Source organism: Bos indicus x Bos taurus, chromosome 2 (assembly GCF_003369695.1).
Source record: "Bos indicus x Bos taurus breed Angus x Brahman F1 hybrid chromosome 2, Bos_hybrid_MaternalHap_v2.0, whole genome shotgun sequence".
In the NCBI taxonomy this organism is placed as follows: Eukaryota; Metazoa; Chordata; class Mammalia; order Artiodactyla; family Bovidae; genus Bos; species Bos indicus x Bos taurus.
In genome coordinates, this window is record NC_040077.1 from 90133087 (window position 1) to 90152591 (window position 19505).

The following is a 19505-nucleotide window of genomic DNA, read 5'->3' on the forward strand; positions in this document are numbered from 1 at the left end:
CAGGAATTTTCTAGGTGGCTTTGGAAATGAAGCTTTTTTCCCCACAAATACTGTTTCCTACCTTCTTCCATAGAAATCGCTGGGTACAGATGATTGAAGCCGGGGGGCGGGGGGGGGGGAGAGAGAAAGCACAATATTTTATGCTATAATTTATCAGATGAATTTACCCACATTAATAAAAGTGAAGTGCCAAAATTATTCTCTAAAAATTCAGTGGAGACTTAGTAACAAAATGCTAAGTGAATATCCTATAGAAACCAATACATTCGTGAGCCTTGCTGGAAACGGAATCTGTTTGCTTCTGGCAAATCCTATTCCCTTCTATCCTAATAAACTCTGCAAGAGTTGCATTCTACTCATTTTGAATTAAGGCACTTATTATTGATTCATTATATTTTTAGAACTCAAACCTTGAATGAAAAGAAGAAAGAGAAAGGAAGAGAGAAAGAGGAAGAAAAGATGGAAGGAAGAGAGAGAAAGGAGGGAGGGAAACAGATGACAACTACAGTGAATCTTCAGTAAATAACTCTTTAGTAACTGTCTATAAACTAACATATGCTTGGAATTTTTCAATAACTCTTGAGTAATAAAGTTGTGTACACCTTCTGAATCAGTATCTTTACCTAAGATTTTTTTTCCTATAGTAACTTTCAAGCAGAACAGAATTATATGAAATAATGTTTCATTTTGATATTTCATATTTAGAAATATTTATTTGTAACATCATCTCCAAAAACTAAAAAGAAATGACTTGATAGTTCAGATAGTGCTGTCCTCCATCAAAAACATCTCTGCGAGAAATGATCCTTTAAGTCAGTGGGCTCCATACCTTGGGTTCTTGGACTCAGAAATATGTGAGGATAATAATACAGAGCTGCAAACTCTTTTCAAGATGGACTTTGCAAAAGTCTAACAGAAGTGGCACATAGCCTGTGCAAGCAAATTAAATGTTAACAAGTGGTCCTACTGGTTACCAGATACTGATTAAAGCTGAGTTAGACTTTTCATATGCCTTTGAGAAACAAAATAGGAAAATGAGTTAAAGAAGTCCTTCAATCTGGTTTGGTAAACAAAATTTTTTTCAAAGCACAGGGGAAATAACTAGAATATCACCATGAAGATGATATCATGACAAATGTTTCTCATAAAATGTTACATTAGAGAAAAAAGATAAAAGGTAGTACTGCAGCTGTTACTATAATCATGTCAAATACGGTTCCATAACTGGAAGGTAGTATGAAACTATTGCCAGTGTAAAGGAATTCTAAGAATTTATTTCCCAAAAAATGTCTTTATAGTTGTCATGTTTTCAAGAGAAAAAAAAATGGGAATTTTTGGCTTAGAGAACTGAGAAATAAAGAGGGTGAGAATTCTCTATGGGCAAGTCTACGTCTATGCCCTTCTCCCTCCTTGGGGTGCCTCTTCCCCTTCTGTAACTGCTGCCAGGGAGCATATCGGAAGGGCCTTGATCAGTAGGGTCTAGCTGCACTCTACAAGCTAACATCCCTCATTAAGGCAGTAAGTCGTTCACAAGCGTTTGCCACCGTGGATGCCTTTGCTGACCATTGCCCCACTGCCATTTGAAAATACTGTGTAGTGAACAAACTACACTCATCGAACAGTAATTCAGTCCCATGTTTACTTGTCAAAGGCACACGCGCTACACCACCACGAAGCCTTGCTTGCCAGTAGATGTACAATGCATGGACTAGCCATAGACACCTCAGGGGACTTCAAGCTGGGGAGTGAACCCTGAAAGTGTCACAACACAAGGACATTTGCATTTTTCACGAACTGAAAACTGAAAAGTCTTCTAAATCCCAAGGAATGAATGTTTACGGTAGGATTTCAGATGGCTGCCAGGAGGCCATTTGGGGCATGGGGACGTTTAAAGATCCTCCTTTGGGCAGGAAGCCAGTCCTGGAAGAGACGGAGCTGGCTTCCCCATGAGGCAAACGCTGGATTTGAGGTGTCAGCATACTCACAGATGGTGGATCTGAGGTGTTTGTAAGGCTGGTACGGCTGAGACCACCAGAACTCCCGTTGCTTCCTGTGCAAAAACAAATACACTGTGAGAAAAAAATAGAACCCAGGTTAACCCAGGTGAGATAGACCCAGGACAGAAAGTTTTCTAGAATTCTGTTGCCTCCAACCAAGTGAACAAGATTCCACCTCCAAAGTGTCAGTTGCTCAGTCAAGTCCGACTCTTTGCGACCCCATGGACTGGATAACCCGCCAGGCTCCTCTGTCCATGGAATTCTCCAGACAAGAATACTGGAGTGGATAGCCATTCCCTTCTCCAGGGGACCTTCCTGACCCAGGGGTCGAACCTAGGTCTCTTGCATTGCAGGCAGACTCTTCACCATCTGAGCCACCAGGGAAGCCTCCACACACATTGTCAAATACGTTCTGCAAATGTACAGTCTTTCTTATTTTGTCCTGCCTCATAGCATCTTCTCAGAGCCAAACCGATTTAGAGTTAACACCCAGCCCATGACCCTAGTTCATATGCCCAGGGCTTCAGTGCATGAGCCCTGGCACCCCCGTTTCTGGTGTGGTAGCCCGCTCCAGCAGGTCTCAGAATATTCACCACATGTTCTGGTTTCCCTCCCAAGCTGTGAGGCTCTCCATAGTCCCTTTAGAGCCACATGAATTTCAACTCCTTCTGTTGCCCTTTATTTGTGCTCTGATCCAATAAGCCTGTCATTTCTGTATGCTCCTTGCAAGACCCCCACCAGAGCCTCCACACCACTCCCTGCTCTGAGACCATGAGGACTAATCTCCTTAGGCCTTTATCCCTGGTGTGTGTCCTCAGCCCCCAAATTCGGGTCATTCCTTATCCTCTGCACATTAATCCCTGTTCCATCTACCATCTACCGCTCCCTGACACCCTTTCTCACACTCTCTAGAACTGGTAGAAAACCTTTAGTGAAGCCTCTCACCACACTTGACCTTCTTGGAGCTTCCCTGGTGGCTCAGATGGTAAAGAATCTGCCTGCAATGCAGGAGACCTGCGTTCAATCCCTGGGTCAGGAAGATTCCCTGGAGAAGGGAATGACAACCCACTCCAGTATTCTTACCTCGAGAATTCTATGGACAGAGGAGCCTGGCAGGCTACAGTTCATGGGGTCTGAAAGAGTCAGATATGACTGAGTGACTGATACTTGCACTTTCACTTTTCACCTTCTTGCCTTAACTAAACCCAGGTCCCCCGGAGGTCCCTGCTCCCCTTTCCTCTTGCTCCCAGGCTTGTGTGGGTAAACCAGCCCAGACTCGAGGGGGAGGGGAATCCTGATGTGCAGCTTAGCTGATTTCGGTCTTGTCAACATTCCCACTGTGACTGATTTCCAGCTGCCACCTGACGACACTGACCATGAGGAAGGGTGCACACGGGCTCTGCGGGCTGGCTCCAGCATACCACAAGGCCCTCACTCCACAGGGCCTGGAGGTGGGGGTCTCTGCCCTGCCATCTCCAGACCATTCTCCCTCTTCCCTAGAAGAGGCTCTCACTTTGAATACCCTCCTCCTGACTCTTCTGGAAGCCATTCTCAGATGATTCCTGCTCACTCCCATGCTCTTAACACTGCTAAGTCACTTCAGTCGTGTCCGACTCTGTGCGACACCATAGACGGCAGCCCACCAGGCTCCCCAGTCCCTGGGATTCTCCAGGCAAGAACACTGGAGTGGGTTGCCATTTCCTTCTCCAATGCATGAAAGTGAAAAGTGAAAGTCAAGTCGCTCAGTCGTGTCCGACTCTTAGCGACCCCATGGACTACAGCCTACCAGGCTCCTCTGTCCATGGGATTTTCCAGGCAAGAGTACTGGAGTGGGGTGCCATTGCCTTCTCCAGCTCTTAACACTGCTCCATCGTAATTCATGAATATTTTTATTTGGCACATTAATGCCTCTTCCAACACCCTGGCCTCTTGGTTCCTTGATCTCCTCTCTTCCAATGACCTTAGCTACTGCCTCCCACTGTCATCCCCTAGACCTTTCAGTTCCAAAAACTACAATCTCTATAATTTCAATTTCTAGCATCCCTTTCTTCTACCAGCAACTTCTGTCTTCCCACTCCAATAATCTATCAACCTCTTAGGAACCTATAATCCACTGACCTGACTTCCTTTCCACTGATCCTACACTGTCACCTCCCTCCTTAACATAAATGTCATGATCCTTCATAAAAGACACTCTCTTCTCCCTCTCTTAATTTACTGCTAAGTCTGACTCTCTGTCTAGTCTGGACCTGTCCTCCCAGGAAGCTGACCAAATTTATGTAAATTTGACTGTAAATTTATGAACTTGAAGCCTAAGTGGGCCCTTAATGCTGATGACTGTATTTAGTCAATCAATTTCTCTCCAGTTCTCATAGAAACTTTTCAAGCTTTCTCCTCTTTCCTTCCCCAAATCTCCTACCCACTTTACTCTCAGCCATGACATTGGTTGATAAGAAAATAAGAGCAGATGGAAGAGACTTTCCATAAGCTCGCACCATATCCCTCATCCTCAGCTGTGCCCACACTCTGCATTCTCTACTGCTGCGATTACTGTGGGTAAACTGTTCAGAATCCTGTACAAGGCCAACCCCTCTACTTATAGACTTCATCACCTCTCCATCTGCCTCCTCAAGGACTGATAACAGCAGCAATTCTCTCCTTTTTCTCCTGTATCAGGAAAGTTTCCCTCTCACTGGATTTCCCCCATTAGCATTATCTACCCCACCTAAAAACTCTCTCATACCACTCTACTTTCTCCTCTAGCTATTTCTCCACTGCTTTGCTCTGCCTTATACAAAATGTTGCAAAGACTTTTCTGTGCTCAGTTGTCAATGTCTTCAAATCCCCTTTTACTCAGATTTTGGCCCACCCCTCCACTGAAATTGCTTTTATCAAGATCACCAATGACCTCCTTTGCTAAATCCAGTGGTCAGTTCTCAGTCTCCACAACAGTGGTGAACATAGTTGATCAGCACACTCTAACATCATGATTTTCATCCTGTCTCATTGGCGATTCCTTCTCAGTCTCTTTTGCTGGCTCCATTTTCTTCTTTGTGATCTCTTAACATTGGCTGAGTCTTGGGCCTCTTATTCTATCTTCTTTCTCTCTCTAATCACTTCCTTGGGTGATGAGTTGAGATTCAGTAACTGAGCTTTCAACTCAGCCTTGAAAGGTTAATAGAGGGAGCCAGAACTACCTTTTAAACTTTAGTTTCCCAAGTACTAGTCTCTCTTTTCTAGTTGATATGATTATCCTGGTCCCTTTGGTATTTAAGATGTTTAGGGCATATTGACAAGTTGACATTTGGATTTATAGACCAGTGTGTGTTCATCTATCTGCTTGTCTCTCCTCCTATCTTAATTGCAGTAACACTGCTTATCTCCCTTAATTGCAAAAACCTGAGAAATATTTTATTTCCTGATGACTCAGTCTTGGGTCCAGGAATAATGACTTTTCTTACCTCTTCAGAAGTTGGTTAGAAGGGATTAGCCCAGCACAGGTATCAAGGTCAGAGATTTTCCGGGCCTGCCACCAGAGGGCATCATTCTGGTCCACAATCTGGAGGATGTCTCCTTTCTGGAAAGGCAGCCCGGCATCCATGCAAGGGATGGTGGGGTCCTCCTGGGGCCAGTACTCGATCATGGCACGAACATACACCTGATGGTAGGCACGTAATGACATCATCAGAAGAATCCTTACCCCCAGGTTGTTAAGACTTAAAATCATCTCTCTCACTCTTCTACCTACTAGTGCTATCTTTCCTCTCCATCTTCACCAAGAAGAAGAAATCCCTTCTTGAACTGAGTCTAAGAGCCATGAAAAAAAAAAGTGACTTTGGGAATAAAATCTTTTAGTTCTGAGAAGTTTCTGCTCAAATGTTCACCATTCCTGATGTTACTTCTTAATTTCTCAATACCCCCATTTTCTCTTACTGTGTTCATTTACTGATTTGCGTCTCATGTCATCAGTGTTGAAAAATATGCAATACAATATTGAACAAATGATCAACACATTACAGAGGATAGTAGTAAAATATAAAGTTTTTTTGTTTTGTGTTTTTTTTTTTTTTTTGCTGTTATTGTGGAGGATTTACTGTGTGTGGGTAAAGGTTTTTACTGTGGGTAAAGGTTTTTACTGTGTGGGTCTGAAGGTTCAGTTAATTCTTACCGTCTTCTGGCTGTTAACAGGAGGGTCAGAAACTGGAACCACCTTGAACATAATTGTGCCACGAGACATGGCCTAGAAAATGTCAGAGGAGAGAATGGCAAACCTCAGACTTTACTGGGTTATTAGGGTTTGGCAGGTGAAAGTTAAAAACAATGTGTGCAGGTCAAATGGTGACATCTCCCACAGGGGCTTTTACAAGGGCTCAACAGCTAAATATCACCACCCAGAAACGGACATTAGAAGAACTTTAGCTTCACTTCTGTCCTGCTGTGTGGGGTCCAGGGTCCTGAGGCTGGACTCTCCTAGTACCCTCCACCTTGCTCTCATCAGGACACCACACTCAGCAAGCTCTTTTTCCCCCAAAGCATGAGGAGGGAAAGGAACTCTTTTTTTTTTTTTTTTTAACCAACGAAGTATCATCTTTGTCGTGTGTAAGAACTTTTAGGTTCCTCACAGTGTAGAGTCATAGTAAGGACATCGTGACATCAGCCATGTATACTGTTGGGGTAGGTAGGAGTTAGTCATTTTCCCAGCTTCTCAGCAGTAGAGAATCCGCCTACTAATGCAGGAGTCCTCCCCTCCCCACCGCCCCCCCACCCCCGCCCCGTCAACCCCAACGCCCCCAGCCCCTGCCATTGGATCCGTGGTTCCAGAAGATCTCTTGGAGAAGGAAACGGGTAACCCATTCCAGTATTCTTGCCTGGAAAATCCCTTGCACAGAGAAGCCTGCCGGGCTACAGTCCATGGGGTCACAAAGAGTTGGACTTGTCAGACTGAACAGGCTAGGTGAAAAACTTCAGAATTGTCGCTTAATTACTATATCTCTGCTTAGAAATGCCAGGACCCTAGACAGTAATCATCAGAAACAATGACTTTGAAAACTTATTAATACTGTCCAAAAAAAAAAAAAATCAATCTTAAAGAGCTTTGCTTTAACTTCGTCTTTGTTTCAAGGATTAGAAATAATGTTAAATAAATACCCTCCGACAAAATAGTCTCACAATAAATGGTATCTATTACTGTCATTCCTTGCTGTCAAGGCTCATATATTCTCATATCTGTACCACCTCCTAACGCCTAGCACATATTGGACAGTCATATAAATATTTCATTCGAATGAGTGAAGGAGTGATAGCACTGAGATTCAAGTTGCACTCTAGTTAAAGCTTCGAGTCTTGCTTTTTGCGTTAGACCCTGAGTGCATGAGAAAACGAAGGATAAAAACCTTCTCCGACTTGCTGCCAGTGCTAAACTATTAATTCCCAACATGCAATAAAACTCCGTAGTTACCCGAGCCAGGTCAAAGCAGTCTCCAACTCTCCTTTCGATACGCGGGAGTAGAGCAGAAGTTTATGCAAATACTGGAAAGGAACTCTTGATCTGACTTTCACTCTTCATGTCTCTGTCAGTAAGTCTTTCCTAAACACTTGTTTCTGTATCAGGCAGCCTCATCTGATGGGGAAGAAGATCCCAAGTCTTCTCAGGGGTACTGACAAGCCTCTAAACTAATGGTAGAGGAGACAGAGAACCTCCTAGCTTGATGTGGGAGGTAGGAACACACCCCTCAGCCCCACTCCCCCAAAACACACACCATGACAGACACTGGAGATCCAGAGATGAACAAGAAAGATCTCATTCTCACTCAGGAATCTCATGACCCCACTGTCATGGTAACTCCACAGCTGGTACCAAAAGGACTGTGGTGGACACATGTGTATCTGTGACTGACAGTCCTTTAAGCTCTTTTGGCAGTACATTTTAAACCACAAAGAATCTTGCATAGCAGTTTGCAAAATATTTAGGTGCTTAATATACTCCTTAATGGGGGCTTCCCAGGTAGCGCTAGTAGTAAAGAACCTGCCTGCCAATGCAGGGGATGCAAGAGACTCAGGTTCAATCCTTGGGTTGAGAAGATCCCCAGGGAGAAGGAAATGGCAGTCCACTCCAGTATTCTTACCTGGAGAATCCCCATGGACAGAGGAGCCTGGCAGGCTACAGTCCATAGGGTCACACAGAGTTGGACACAACTGAAGTGACTTAGCAGGTACACATACTCCTTATTATACCACTTCTCATCTCAGTCCCTAAGGCACATCTATGAAAATCCAGAGTTCCCGCAAGAACCCAGTGTGAGAACCACTAGTACACGTAATATATAATAACCGACCTCAGGCCCCACAGGGGGGTGTGCAAGGGGAGAGCTGGGCAGGGCATGACGCTATGGCTATATTGACAGCTGAACGGTGACCCAGGCAATGGTTGGAAGGATGGGAATGAGAACTGAAAAGAAACCAAAAGCTCATATAACCAGGTCTTAAATCCCCATCTCAACCACAAGGACTGGCAGGGCCAGCAAAGATGTCCCCCTCCCCATTTGCTGCCCTCTGGGGACTTCTTTTCTACCTCAAAGCTGCCTCAAAGAAACTGCATAAAAATGTTAGGGGAGCAAGGGGTGGTTTGCTCAGGTTCAGACTCTCCTCCACAGTCTCACTCTGCCCACCCCGGGCTCAGTTTCCAACAGAGCAACCCAGGTGATGAGGACCTGGGCCGTCTTCCTGAGGCTGAAAGAGCAGCTTGGGAAGGGACATCTCCAGCAGGGTCCAGATCAACTGGGGAGAGGGAGTACATGAGGGGGATGAGATGCATAGAAACAGACAAGTTCTAGGGCCTGGAGAGAGTGGGCTGCCAGGAGGGACTCGAATCCCCCTCCCAGCGCACACGCCAGAGGCTGGATGCAACACGGAGTGAGTCATGGATAAAGTGAGGAGAAGACTTGTTACCAGAATGTGGATCACTTGCTCAGGGTCCAGTCCTTCAACTGAAACTCCATTCACTTCCACCAGTTTGTCCCCGGCGTATAACAGCCCTAGGCAAACCGGAACACAAAACAGATGGGTGCCAAATAACTCGCAAAAAGGGCGGCAGCCATCCCAACACTACTTAACAAACTCACTAACCTAAGCATGCTCTGACATCTTAAATTCTACTGTGAAACAATAGTAATAATAAACTGGTTATTTGAATTTACAAATAACCACCAAATTCAAACTGGTTATTTGAATTTACACTACCACCAAAGTACACGAGAATTGCCTTTTTCTACCTTTTCACCAACACTGGGCATTAACTAAAGGTGATACTTTTATTTTTGCTAATCTGATGTTGTAAAATGGAACTGGAACATTGGTAAGAAGATAAGACTAAAAATAAAGATGTCTATAATTTCCTTTGCTGTGCAAAAGCTTTTAAGTTTAATTAGGTCTCACTTATTTATTGTTTTTATTTCCATTACTCTAGAAGGTGGGTCACAGAGGATATTGCTGTGATTTATGTCATCAATTGTTCTACCTATGTTTTTCTCTAAAAGTTTTGTAGTTTCTGGTCTTCTTTTAGTTCTTTAATCCATTTTGAGTTTATCTCTGTGTATGGTGTGAGGAAGTGTTCTAATTTCATTCTTTTACAGGTATCTGTCCAGTTTTCCCAGCACCACTTAAATTTAAAAAATAAAAATAAAGATGTCACGGTCGTGAGTAAAGGTTAAATGAAAAGGAAATGGGGTGGGGGTATTCTTCAAAAGAGAAAGTGTAGAGAAACTTGGGGGTTAAGATTAAGCCTTGAGAATTATGAGGTAAGACAGTGGAGACAAGAAGCTTCTTGAAAATTTCAAGAAAGCTATCTTCAACAACATCAAATGTGCTAGAGAAGTAAAAATAGAACTGAGTCTTAAGGGAGGGCCAGTGGACTTAGCAACTAGGAAGTCTCTGGGTAATTTCTCTAAGAATGTTGGTGTATGAATTCTACACCAGGTTTCCGGGGTCATGAGCAGAGAGGACAAGGGACAGCAGGTAGATAACTGATGGTTTCAGAAGCACAGCAGTGAAAAGAAGGAAATTCAGTTCCCAGATAGAAAAGGCAAGCAACGACAGTCTGAAGATGTGGAAAAGCTGTGCCTTTAAGAAAGCAGAAGGACCAAGTGGAGAGTGAAAGTTGGGAATATAGAGAGAGGCAGACCTAGCCTTGAACCCTAACTCCAACTGTGAAACCTCAAGCAAGTTAGGTGGTTAATCTTTGTGAGCTTCAGTCTCCTCATCTATACAGTAGCATGATGATGCTTAGCTTGTTAGGTTTATGTGAGAATGTAAAGTGACAGAAAATTAATTTAATGCATAAAATGGAGGGACTCGGTGAGGAAGGGCAACGGGGTTGGTTTCTCTGGAATATTTCTGTCTTCCTTCTTAGTAACAAAGCAGTGGAACTTATTAAAGGCTCGACCTCACATAGGAGACAGGGGTCCCCTGTTTTCCCGGTCCCGCTTGCACACCGCTGCTCCAGCTTACCACTCCTCTCGGCCAGCCCACCATGGATGACTCTGGCCACCAGGATGTCCCCTGTCATCTCATGGCGCTTGATGGTAGCTCCCTGGGAAGAGAGTACAGTGGAACCCATTTTTTACGTAACATGACCACTTTCCTGGGGGCTTCCCTCAATGTCGTTCTGGTCTTTCAAACAAGGGAATTCATACCAACCAGGGTCATGGAGAAGGAAATGACAACCACTCCAGTATTCTTGCCTGGAGAATTCTGTGGACAGAGGCGCCTACAGGCAGGCTACAGTCCATAGGATCTCAAAGAGTCAGACAGGACTGAGTGACTATCACTCACACTCGGGGCCATATGTATACCATGTCATCAAAAAGGAAAGGCCATTTCACTCAGGTCTGCCAGAATCTCTATTCAACCACATAGACATCAAATAATATTGAGATCCTTCCAGAGATAAACAGAACTTCCACGATTCCAACCTAATCAAAGGAAATATGCTTAGAAAATCATATTAATGCCTTACTTAGCTTCCCCTTAACCGAGGAAAAAACCTAGGCAAATACATTAGAACTAGGTGAAATACATATACGTGTCACAGAGCCAAATAATAAAATAATTTCTTTTTTTCTCATAGCTGTTAAAAAAGAAAAACACTAAGCAGAAATCTTTCCTGGTGAAAACATTATAACCTGTAAAGTGCTTGAAATCACAGGCAAAATTGATTAAAATATATTTTAGCCATTATTATCATGGATTCCCTCGTGTTGCCTGAGTGCCTCACACTATAGGTGACCATAGACAAGAATATTGCCCAACAGTTATTTCAAGCTACTTATCACACTAAATTTCAAGAATCCTAAGATGAAGCAGTGATCTCTGCTAGAATCATATGAGGAAAAAGTACAACAGCACTGATTTTGACTGCTTTCCTCTGGCCAACTGAAGAAACAGAACAGACAAGCATTACAAAATTCTGTCGGCAACCATGCCTAGCTGGGAATAGGATTGCTATGATAAAGTCAGAAAGACAGGTAGGTAATCAGCAAATCAGCAGAATAGGGGAAACACATAACCCTCACCAAAAGGGAGAATAATTTGTAGCTCAAAGATATCCTTGATTGGATGGGGGAAGTTAATAGTTAAATAAAGAGAAATTATTAGTTTAAATAACACATGCATAAGGAAAACTGCCAGTGATTCTCTGTATGGCCTTTGAAACATTTTGCTTATTTTAAATTAAAGAAAATTTTTATTAAAAAAAATATTGTTTAAATAACTACTAGAGATAACTTAGCTCCCAATTAACCCTGGTGTAATCCTAAATGAAAAGATTTCCTTACCAGGGGCTGCTGGTTCTTTACCAAGCAAACAATCCTCATTGCTTCCTCACTCTCAGGGATGTTGTCTGGCAGTGGGGGAAGAAGGGGCTCAAAGTCCTTCTGAGCTACCGTGTCGTGGGCGCTGAGCAAGGCCTGGAAACAGAGAAGGAAAAGGCAAATGAACCTCACGCATAGAATGCACCCACCTAGAAGATGCTGACTCAGTACTGTGTGAGACACACGACGACAACCAACAGGGACGCGCCAGGCACAGTTCTAAGTGTTTTATGTGGATTAACTCAATCGTCACAGTAACTCTGAGGCAGGTGTGCATATATTTTTAACTTTTAAAATTTATTTTTATATAATTTTAAAGTTTACTTTCCATGTTCAGTTATTACAAAACACTGGCTGTGTTCCGTGTTTGTACAGTACATCCCTGTAGCCTGTCTCACACACAGTAGCTCACACTCCCCGCCCCCTCGCTCCTGTATTGGTCCTCCCCACTCGCACTCTACTGGTCGCTCCTAGCTTGTTCTCTGTATCTGTGAGTTTGCTCCTTTTTTGTCGTATTAGATTATTGTATTTTTTAGGTTCCCCATATAAGTGATATACAGTATGTCTTTCTCTGTATGACTTATTTCATTTGGCATAATTCCTTCAAAGTGTCCGTCCGTGTTGCTGCAAATAGCAAAATCTCATTCATTTTTATGGCTGAATGGTATTCCATTGTGTGTGTGTGTGTGTGTGTGTGTGTGTGTGTGTACCACATCGTCTTTATCCATTCGTCTGTTGATGGACACTTACGTTGCTTTCATACCTTGGCAACTAGTGCTGCTATGTACATTGGAGTGCTTGTATTTTTTTCAAATTAGTGTTTTTGGGGGGTATATACCCAGGAGTGGAATTGCTGAGTCAGATGGTAGCTCTATTTTTCGTTTTATGAAAAACCTCCATACAGTTTTCCATGGGGGCTGCATTAATTTACCAGGGTTCCCTTTTCTACACATCCTCATGAGGCAAGTATATTTACTGTCCCCATGTTATAGATAAGGAAACAAGGCACAGAGAGGGTAAGCAACACACAATTTATTCTTTCATTCCTGATAAAATGTATTCTGTCATGTTCTCATTTCCTGGAAACCCATGTAATCCATGATGCTCCTGTAAACTTGAACTACAAAATAATTATTGTAATAGTTTCCCCAGGCAAGGTAGAATGAGAGGCAGTAATCAAAACATCTTGCTGGTTTAATTTGTCAATGACACCTAAGATCCCATGTGAAACAGGATGAGAAAAAGCAGTCCCCTGGTTTAGGGTACGATCAGATAGTTCCGGTATGTTAAAATTTCATTTCATGGGGTGGGGAAGTAGTCATTCTACGACTCTGCTTGAGACTGGTGGACAGAACTCTGTTGGAACTCAGAGAAAATTCTGTAGGCTTATCTTGTGAAATAAAACTTTTTGACTCAAAAATTCCATTGCTCCAGATGCAGATATTCTCTTAAAGTTCTAATTTGTTGATAAATTGGTCTCAAAACCTGTAAGGTAGGGTTCTGTTCTGCAATCAAATGTTCTTTATATACCCCCTCATAGAGCTATTCATTATTATACTGTTTTTTCCAAATACCTTCATACACTTTATCTCTGAAACTTAAAATATTTCCCAGTTGGAAAGGATGTATGGTGCCTTAATTGTCCCCCAGAATTTTAGAGGAATGGTGGCTTTTCAGGGGGAAAACAAGATGCCATGGGAAGTCCTGAATGCCTCCATATAAATAGAGCCGGCTTGGCTCCATAACCAATGAGATTAAGTCGCCCATCAGTCACATCTGAGTCCCACATCTTTCAGTATAATCTGTTGGTTACCCACATACAGTAAAAGAACATCTATTCCAAGAGCACATCTTTATTTCTTCTTCCCAACTCTGTCAATGTGCTGGATGGTTATACCTTGTCAATTTTAGCAAGCACTTGCCTTAAAGTGTGGAGCCTGGAGGATCTGTCTTAGCTCTTGGATCTCAGGGGACTTGGGGGTTTCGCGTAGTATCTTCACTACCTGGTTGGTGGGAAAACATACATGTGAATTTTTAATAATCTTTATCACCTAGTTAACATCACCCAGGTTGGATAACAGGTATATTGACATGATATTTACCTAAGAAAAGCTGTTACTAAAGCCTTCTTCTTCACCTTTAAAGTCAGGTGAAATTAGCATTTTTTCCTTATTCACTAAACTTCATTACAGCCGATAGAATCCAAGACTGGGGATAGATCTAAACCACAGTGCCCTTGTCCTGGCACCTCACAGACTTGGGGGAAGGACTAACTTAATCGTGTAAGATCATATGTGCCAAGGCAGTTTCCCTCAGTGCCTCTAAAGTGACTGTTTGCTCATGTGAATGCTTTATGGGCAAGTTAAGATATCTGGGTTCTCCAGGTACAGGCTCAGTTACCTGGAAAACCAAGTAGCTTTAATCCCATGGGATGTTCCATTTTTCAACTAAAAAACGAAACGGTAATTTGTATTTTAAGGCTTTTATTTGATTAGTAATTTTAATGTTTGTTGCAACAATAAAAAAGTGTTAGAATAAATTCTGATCCCTTTGCTTTGGTTTAAGTGTAGACCTGGCTTCTGATAGAACATAAGAGCTTTCAAGAATTTAACTCTGTAAATCCTCACCAGTCAAGCAACATCACATCCAGTCAAATGAAAACAAGAGGTTTAGCAAACTTCACCTCCACTCACTAGGGTTACAGCTGAATAAAATCACATGTATGTGTTTCCCCATGGATAGCTAAGAACAATTTGAGTTGTTGATTACTGGAGTTTTGGCTGTAAGGCTTTATTTTTTTTCTTTTTAAAAGTTTCTATTAATGTGGTTTGGACAATAAATAAAAATAAAATGGATTATATTTATGCATCCAAATATTGGGCTTCCATGGTGGCTCAGATGGTAAAGAATCCACTTGCAAGGCGGGAAACCCAGGTTTGATCCCTGGGTGGAGAAGGTCTCCTGGAGGAGGGCATGGCAACTCCAGTATTCTTGCCTGGAGAATCCCCATGAACACAGGAGCCAGGTGGACTATGGTACATGGGGTTGCAAAGATTCAGACATGACTGAGTGGCTTTCATTTTTCAACAAATATGTATTGAACATTTACTATGTGCTAGGTATTGTTTTTTGTTTGTTTGTTTTTAAATATGTATGTATTTATTTACTTGGTTGTGCTGGGCCTGTCATAGCGCTTGAAATCTTTGATTTTTTTTCTGAAATGCAGGATCTAGTTCCCTGACGAGAGATCGAACCCTGGTCCCCTGCTTTGGGAGGGCAGAGTCTTAGCCACTGGACCACCAGGGAAGTCCCTAGACACTGTTTTAAGTGATGCAAATACAGCTGTGAATAGGCAGACACAAACCCCCACACTCATAGAATTTACATTTTTGTTAGGAGCCACAGAAAAGAAGTAAAATGTGTAAATAAAAAAAAGAATAGTTTTATTTGATGATGAAAAGAATTAAGAAGAAAAATAAAACAAGGAAGGTGGATAGAGAGTGCTATGAGGGGATTGCAGTTTTAGATGGGGTGACCAGAGAAAGTCTCTGTGAGAAGCTGACGTTTCAGTGGAAACTGGAAGGAGATGTAGAAGCATATCATGTGGATATATAGGCAAGAGCATTACTGATGTAGGGGATAGCAAATGCAAAGGGCCTGCAGCAGGAACATGTCTGATTCAAACATCCACAAGCGGTTCATGAGTCTGAAGCAGAGTGAATAAGGGAGAGGGTGGTAAGTCAACATCCAAGAGAGGTAGCACTATGTTTGCCTATATGATAGCTTTGATGTTTACTCTGAGATAAGAAGTTGTAGAAGAGTTTGAGCAGGGAAGTGACACATTTTGACACATCTTTAATTCAGAATGTCTTAATGGCTGCCATGACAGGAATAGATAGGGAGCAAGAGTAGAAGGAGACGACCAGGCAGGATGCTACATTGCAATTATCCATGTAAGAGAAAATGATGGCTATATGCAGTGATGCAGCAGAGGTGGTGTAGCTCAGCGTATTTTGAAGCCAGAGCTGAAGGACTGGGTGTGGGTATGAGAGAAAGAGAAAGTCAAAGATGATCCCAAAGATGTTGGTTTAAGCACCACAAAAACAAAAATTGTGCTCAGTCATGTCTGACTCTTTGCAACCCCATGGACTGCAGACCACCAGGCTCCTCTGTCGATGGAATGTTTCCAGGCAAGAATACTGGAGAGGGCTGCATTTCCTACTCCAGAGGATCTTCCCAACACAGGGATCGAACCCACAACTTTGTGCCTCCTGCATTGGCAGGAAGCTTCTTTACCACTAGCGCCACCTGGGAAGCCCCATGCAAGAACAAAAATAGATAGAAAAGGCTGGAGGAGGAGCAGCTTTGGGGTGGGGATGATCAGGAGCTCAGTTTGGGACCTGTTAAACTGGAGGGTCCATTAAACAGTAAAATGGGCAGGAGGCAGTGGATATAAGAGTATAATTTAGCGGAGAAGTCCAGACTGGAGAAGTAAAATTGGAGATCATTAGCAGAAAAACAGGAGAAGGCAATGGCACCCCACTCCAGTACGTTTGCCTAGAAAATCCCATGGACGGAGGAGCCTGGTAGGCTGAAGTCCAAGGGGTCGCTAGAGTCGGACATGACTAAGCGACTTCACTTTCACTTTTCACTTTCATGCATTGGAGAAGGAAATGGCAACCCACTCCAGTGTTCTTGCCTGGAGAATCCCAGGAACGGGAAGCCTGGTGGGCTGCCGTCTATGGGGTCGCACGGGGTCGCACAGAGTCGGACACGACTGAGGCGACGCAGCAGCAGCAGCAGCAGCATAACTGAGTCGAATATTTAGGGAAAAAGAGAAAAACAGACACATTTCTCTAGAAATGTGTTTTGTTTTAATTTGGGGAGGCAGGAGGCCAATTGTCTTTCTTCTTTTAAAGCTCAATTAGAAGCAAGGATTAGATGCATAGTCACCAATTAAATATTTAGAGCATTTAAACTAGCACTATGAGAAAATGGCATCATGTTAAAACTACTATTCTCTGGATGAAAGAAAGCACCTCACCTCACAGGATAACGCCTGTGCATGGGGTGTGGCAGGAACGAGCTTCTTCTCTTTGAATTCCTGGAGGCTGTCATAAACCTGCAGAGGGGCAGCAAGGAGAGAATGATGTACTGAACAAAGGTTTGCCAAGGGGAGAAGCAGCCTGGGCAACGGTGCCAGCAGGTAGGCAGCCTGTGTGCCAACCTTTAATAAGGCTTGTTAGGTTGCCAGAACTTTTTCACCTTATAATTAGAAGCTTGTACCCTTTGACCAACATCTCCCCATTTCCTCCATCCCCCAGCTCCTGGCAACCACTAATCTCTCTGTCTCTATGAGCTCCACATTTTTAGATTCCACATACAAGTGAGATGACATGATATTTGTCTTTCTCTGACTTATTGCACTTAACATATTGCCTTGAGATCCACCCATGCTGTCCCAAAAAAGGAAGATTTCCTCCTTTTATGGGTGAATAATATTCCATTGGACATCCCATTTCTGAGGATATTGTAAAATGAAATCATTATCTCAAAAACGTATCTGCACCCCATGTTCACTGAGGCTTTATTCATAATAGTCAAGGGCTTCTCAAGTGGCATTAGTGGTAAAGAACTCATCTGCCAATGCAGGAGATATAAGAGACCTGGGTTCGATCCCTGGGTTGGGAAGATCCCCTGGAAAAGGAAATGGCAACCCACTCCAGGATTCTTGCCTGAAGAATCCCATGGATAGAGGAGCCTGGCAGGCTACCGCCCATGGAGTCACAAAGAGTTGGACATAACTGCGTGACTTAGCAAGTACACAAAAGCCAAAACATGGGGGAAAAGAATCTGTGTCCAGCAATGGATAAAGAAATCAGGTATTTTAAAGCCAGTGCTGTAAGGAGTACTTCTGTGTTCACACTAAATACATTGACACCTCTTTTAAAAATATTAATATGCACCATAAGGCTGACCACATTTCACACCTAAGTGAAGGAAACACATCCCCCAAAAATAACTTCAAAAGGATCTTTCTTGATAATAACATTTGTTTAAAAGAACAAAATTTTAGTCAGATAGTAGACACTATTGTATAGTGTGAAATTTCAGCCAACTTATAAAAGAGAGCTTCAGAGTAAGAAAAACTTAAGATACCTAAACAGAACTGTGGACATTTCATTTCCTAATTTATAAAAACAAAGAGGAATGATATTTTAAAGCCTTTTTATTTGTCCTGAGTTGACCTCAAGGACAAAGGGTTATGGACAGCTGCTGGGGTTGCTGATGGCCATTTTCAGTGGCTGCTTTGTGATCCTGGGGCCCCTGGAAGAGAGGAAGGTGAGGGCAGAAAAGAGAGGAGCTGCTATATTCTTTTCCACTCAAGTAATTTCCTTCCTGAACTTGGGGTTGTGTAGGTCTTCCTTGAACTTTTTCCCTGTTGAGATTTCCCGCCATGTGACAGGCGACATTGCTGGATGAGCAGGTGCCACTCCCAAGGCCATGGCTTCAGAACAGTGGCGCACTCACCTTGAGCAGAGCCTGCAGCCACGGGGAGTGGAGGAGGTCATACAGGAGGCACACTCCGTTAACGTCTCGGCTGTAGAACAGGTTCAGCTCCTGTAGCACGAGCCTCAGGAGGTGCGAGATCCCTAGGAACAGGAGAGGGCAGAGATGGAGTGGCAGATGAGGGCAGAAAGAAGGGCAGGTGTAACAGGAAGGACAATTCAGACCATGAGGAGGCTCCAGGGGCTCAAAAGGAGAGGAGTGGACACTGCATTTAAAGCCGAAAGATCTACCTTCTGGCTCTGTTATCACTGTGTGTGCTTCAGAAAACCATCCAACTCTCTGGGAACTAGTTCCTTATAGAAAATGAGGGTATACTTGCTTTGCTATAGAGTTCTTGCTAACATTAGATGAACTAATAGATCACAATATACAGATGAAAAATTTTATGAGAGCAGTATTGCTTTCCCCTCCTCAGTCCTAACAGCCTCTGGTTTATTCCAAAATTATATAGTTGTTTTCTGGATCCTTCAAATATGCAGTCATCTGTATTTACCCTTTATGAAAATTCTTACTGAAAAACTCTCCCAACAGGCTCTTAGAAAATATTTACTCATGTATGTGCCTGCGCTGGGTCTTAATTGTGACACGCAGGCTCTTTCAGTTGCAGCTTGCGGAATCTTTAGCTGCAACATATGAGAGCTCCCCGACCAGGGATCGAACCTAGGCCTCCTGCTTCTGGAGTGAGGAGCCTTAGCCACTGTAGCACCAGGAAAGTCTCTCCCAGTAAAAAGGCTTTTAATACAAACCTCAGGGTTCCACTATTAAAAGGACTGGACAGATTTTAGCAAATGGTTGTTTTTATAAGTGTTTTCATAGAAATCCTATTTGTTGCAATGACATTCTGAATGTGAACAAGTTGCAAAGTTCTAAATAGAAGTAAAACATTGTGGGATAGGAAAAAAAGATTCCTCATCTACTGTATCGATTTCTTTCCTTTCTGCCTTAAAAATTGCTTGGACATATCACTAATAGATGCAACAGTACACTTCAGAGTGTATAACAAGTTCCATATAGAAATCAGAATAAATCTATCAGAATTTCTGCCCCTAAATTGGATCACATGTTTAGAGTG

General features: G+C 42.9%; 1 protein-coding gene across 1 annotated transcript in view; it reads right to left on the reverse strand.

Annotated features, from left to right (window-relative positions):
* MPP4 (membrane palmitoylated protein 4) overlaps nt 1–19505 on the reverse strand; it is a 41323-nt gene that overhangs the window by 21667 nt on the left and 151 nt on the right. Inside the window, exons 2-11 of the mRNA XM_027564414.1 lie at nt 18395–18516; nt 16908–16985; nt 13786–13866; nt 11828–11959; nt 10503–10584; nt 8946–9031; nt 6166–6237; nt 5459–5655; nt 1986–2050; nt 62–79 (exon numbers count right to left, since the gene is read on the reverse strand). Coding sequence (XP_027420215.1) covers nt 62–79; nt 1986–2050; nt 5459–5655; nt 6166–6237; nt 8946–9031; nt 10503–10584; nt 11828–11959; nt 13786–13866; nt 16908–16985; nt 18395–18516 — 933 coding nt within the window. The remainder of the gene's footprint in view (nt 1–61; nt 80–1985; nt 2051–5458; nt 5656–6165; nt 6238–8945; nt 9032–10502; nt 10585–11827; nt 11960–13785; nt 13867–16907; nt 16986–18394; nt 18517–19505) is intronic.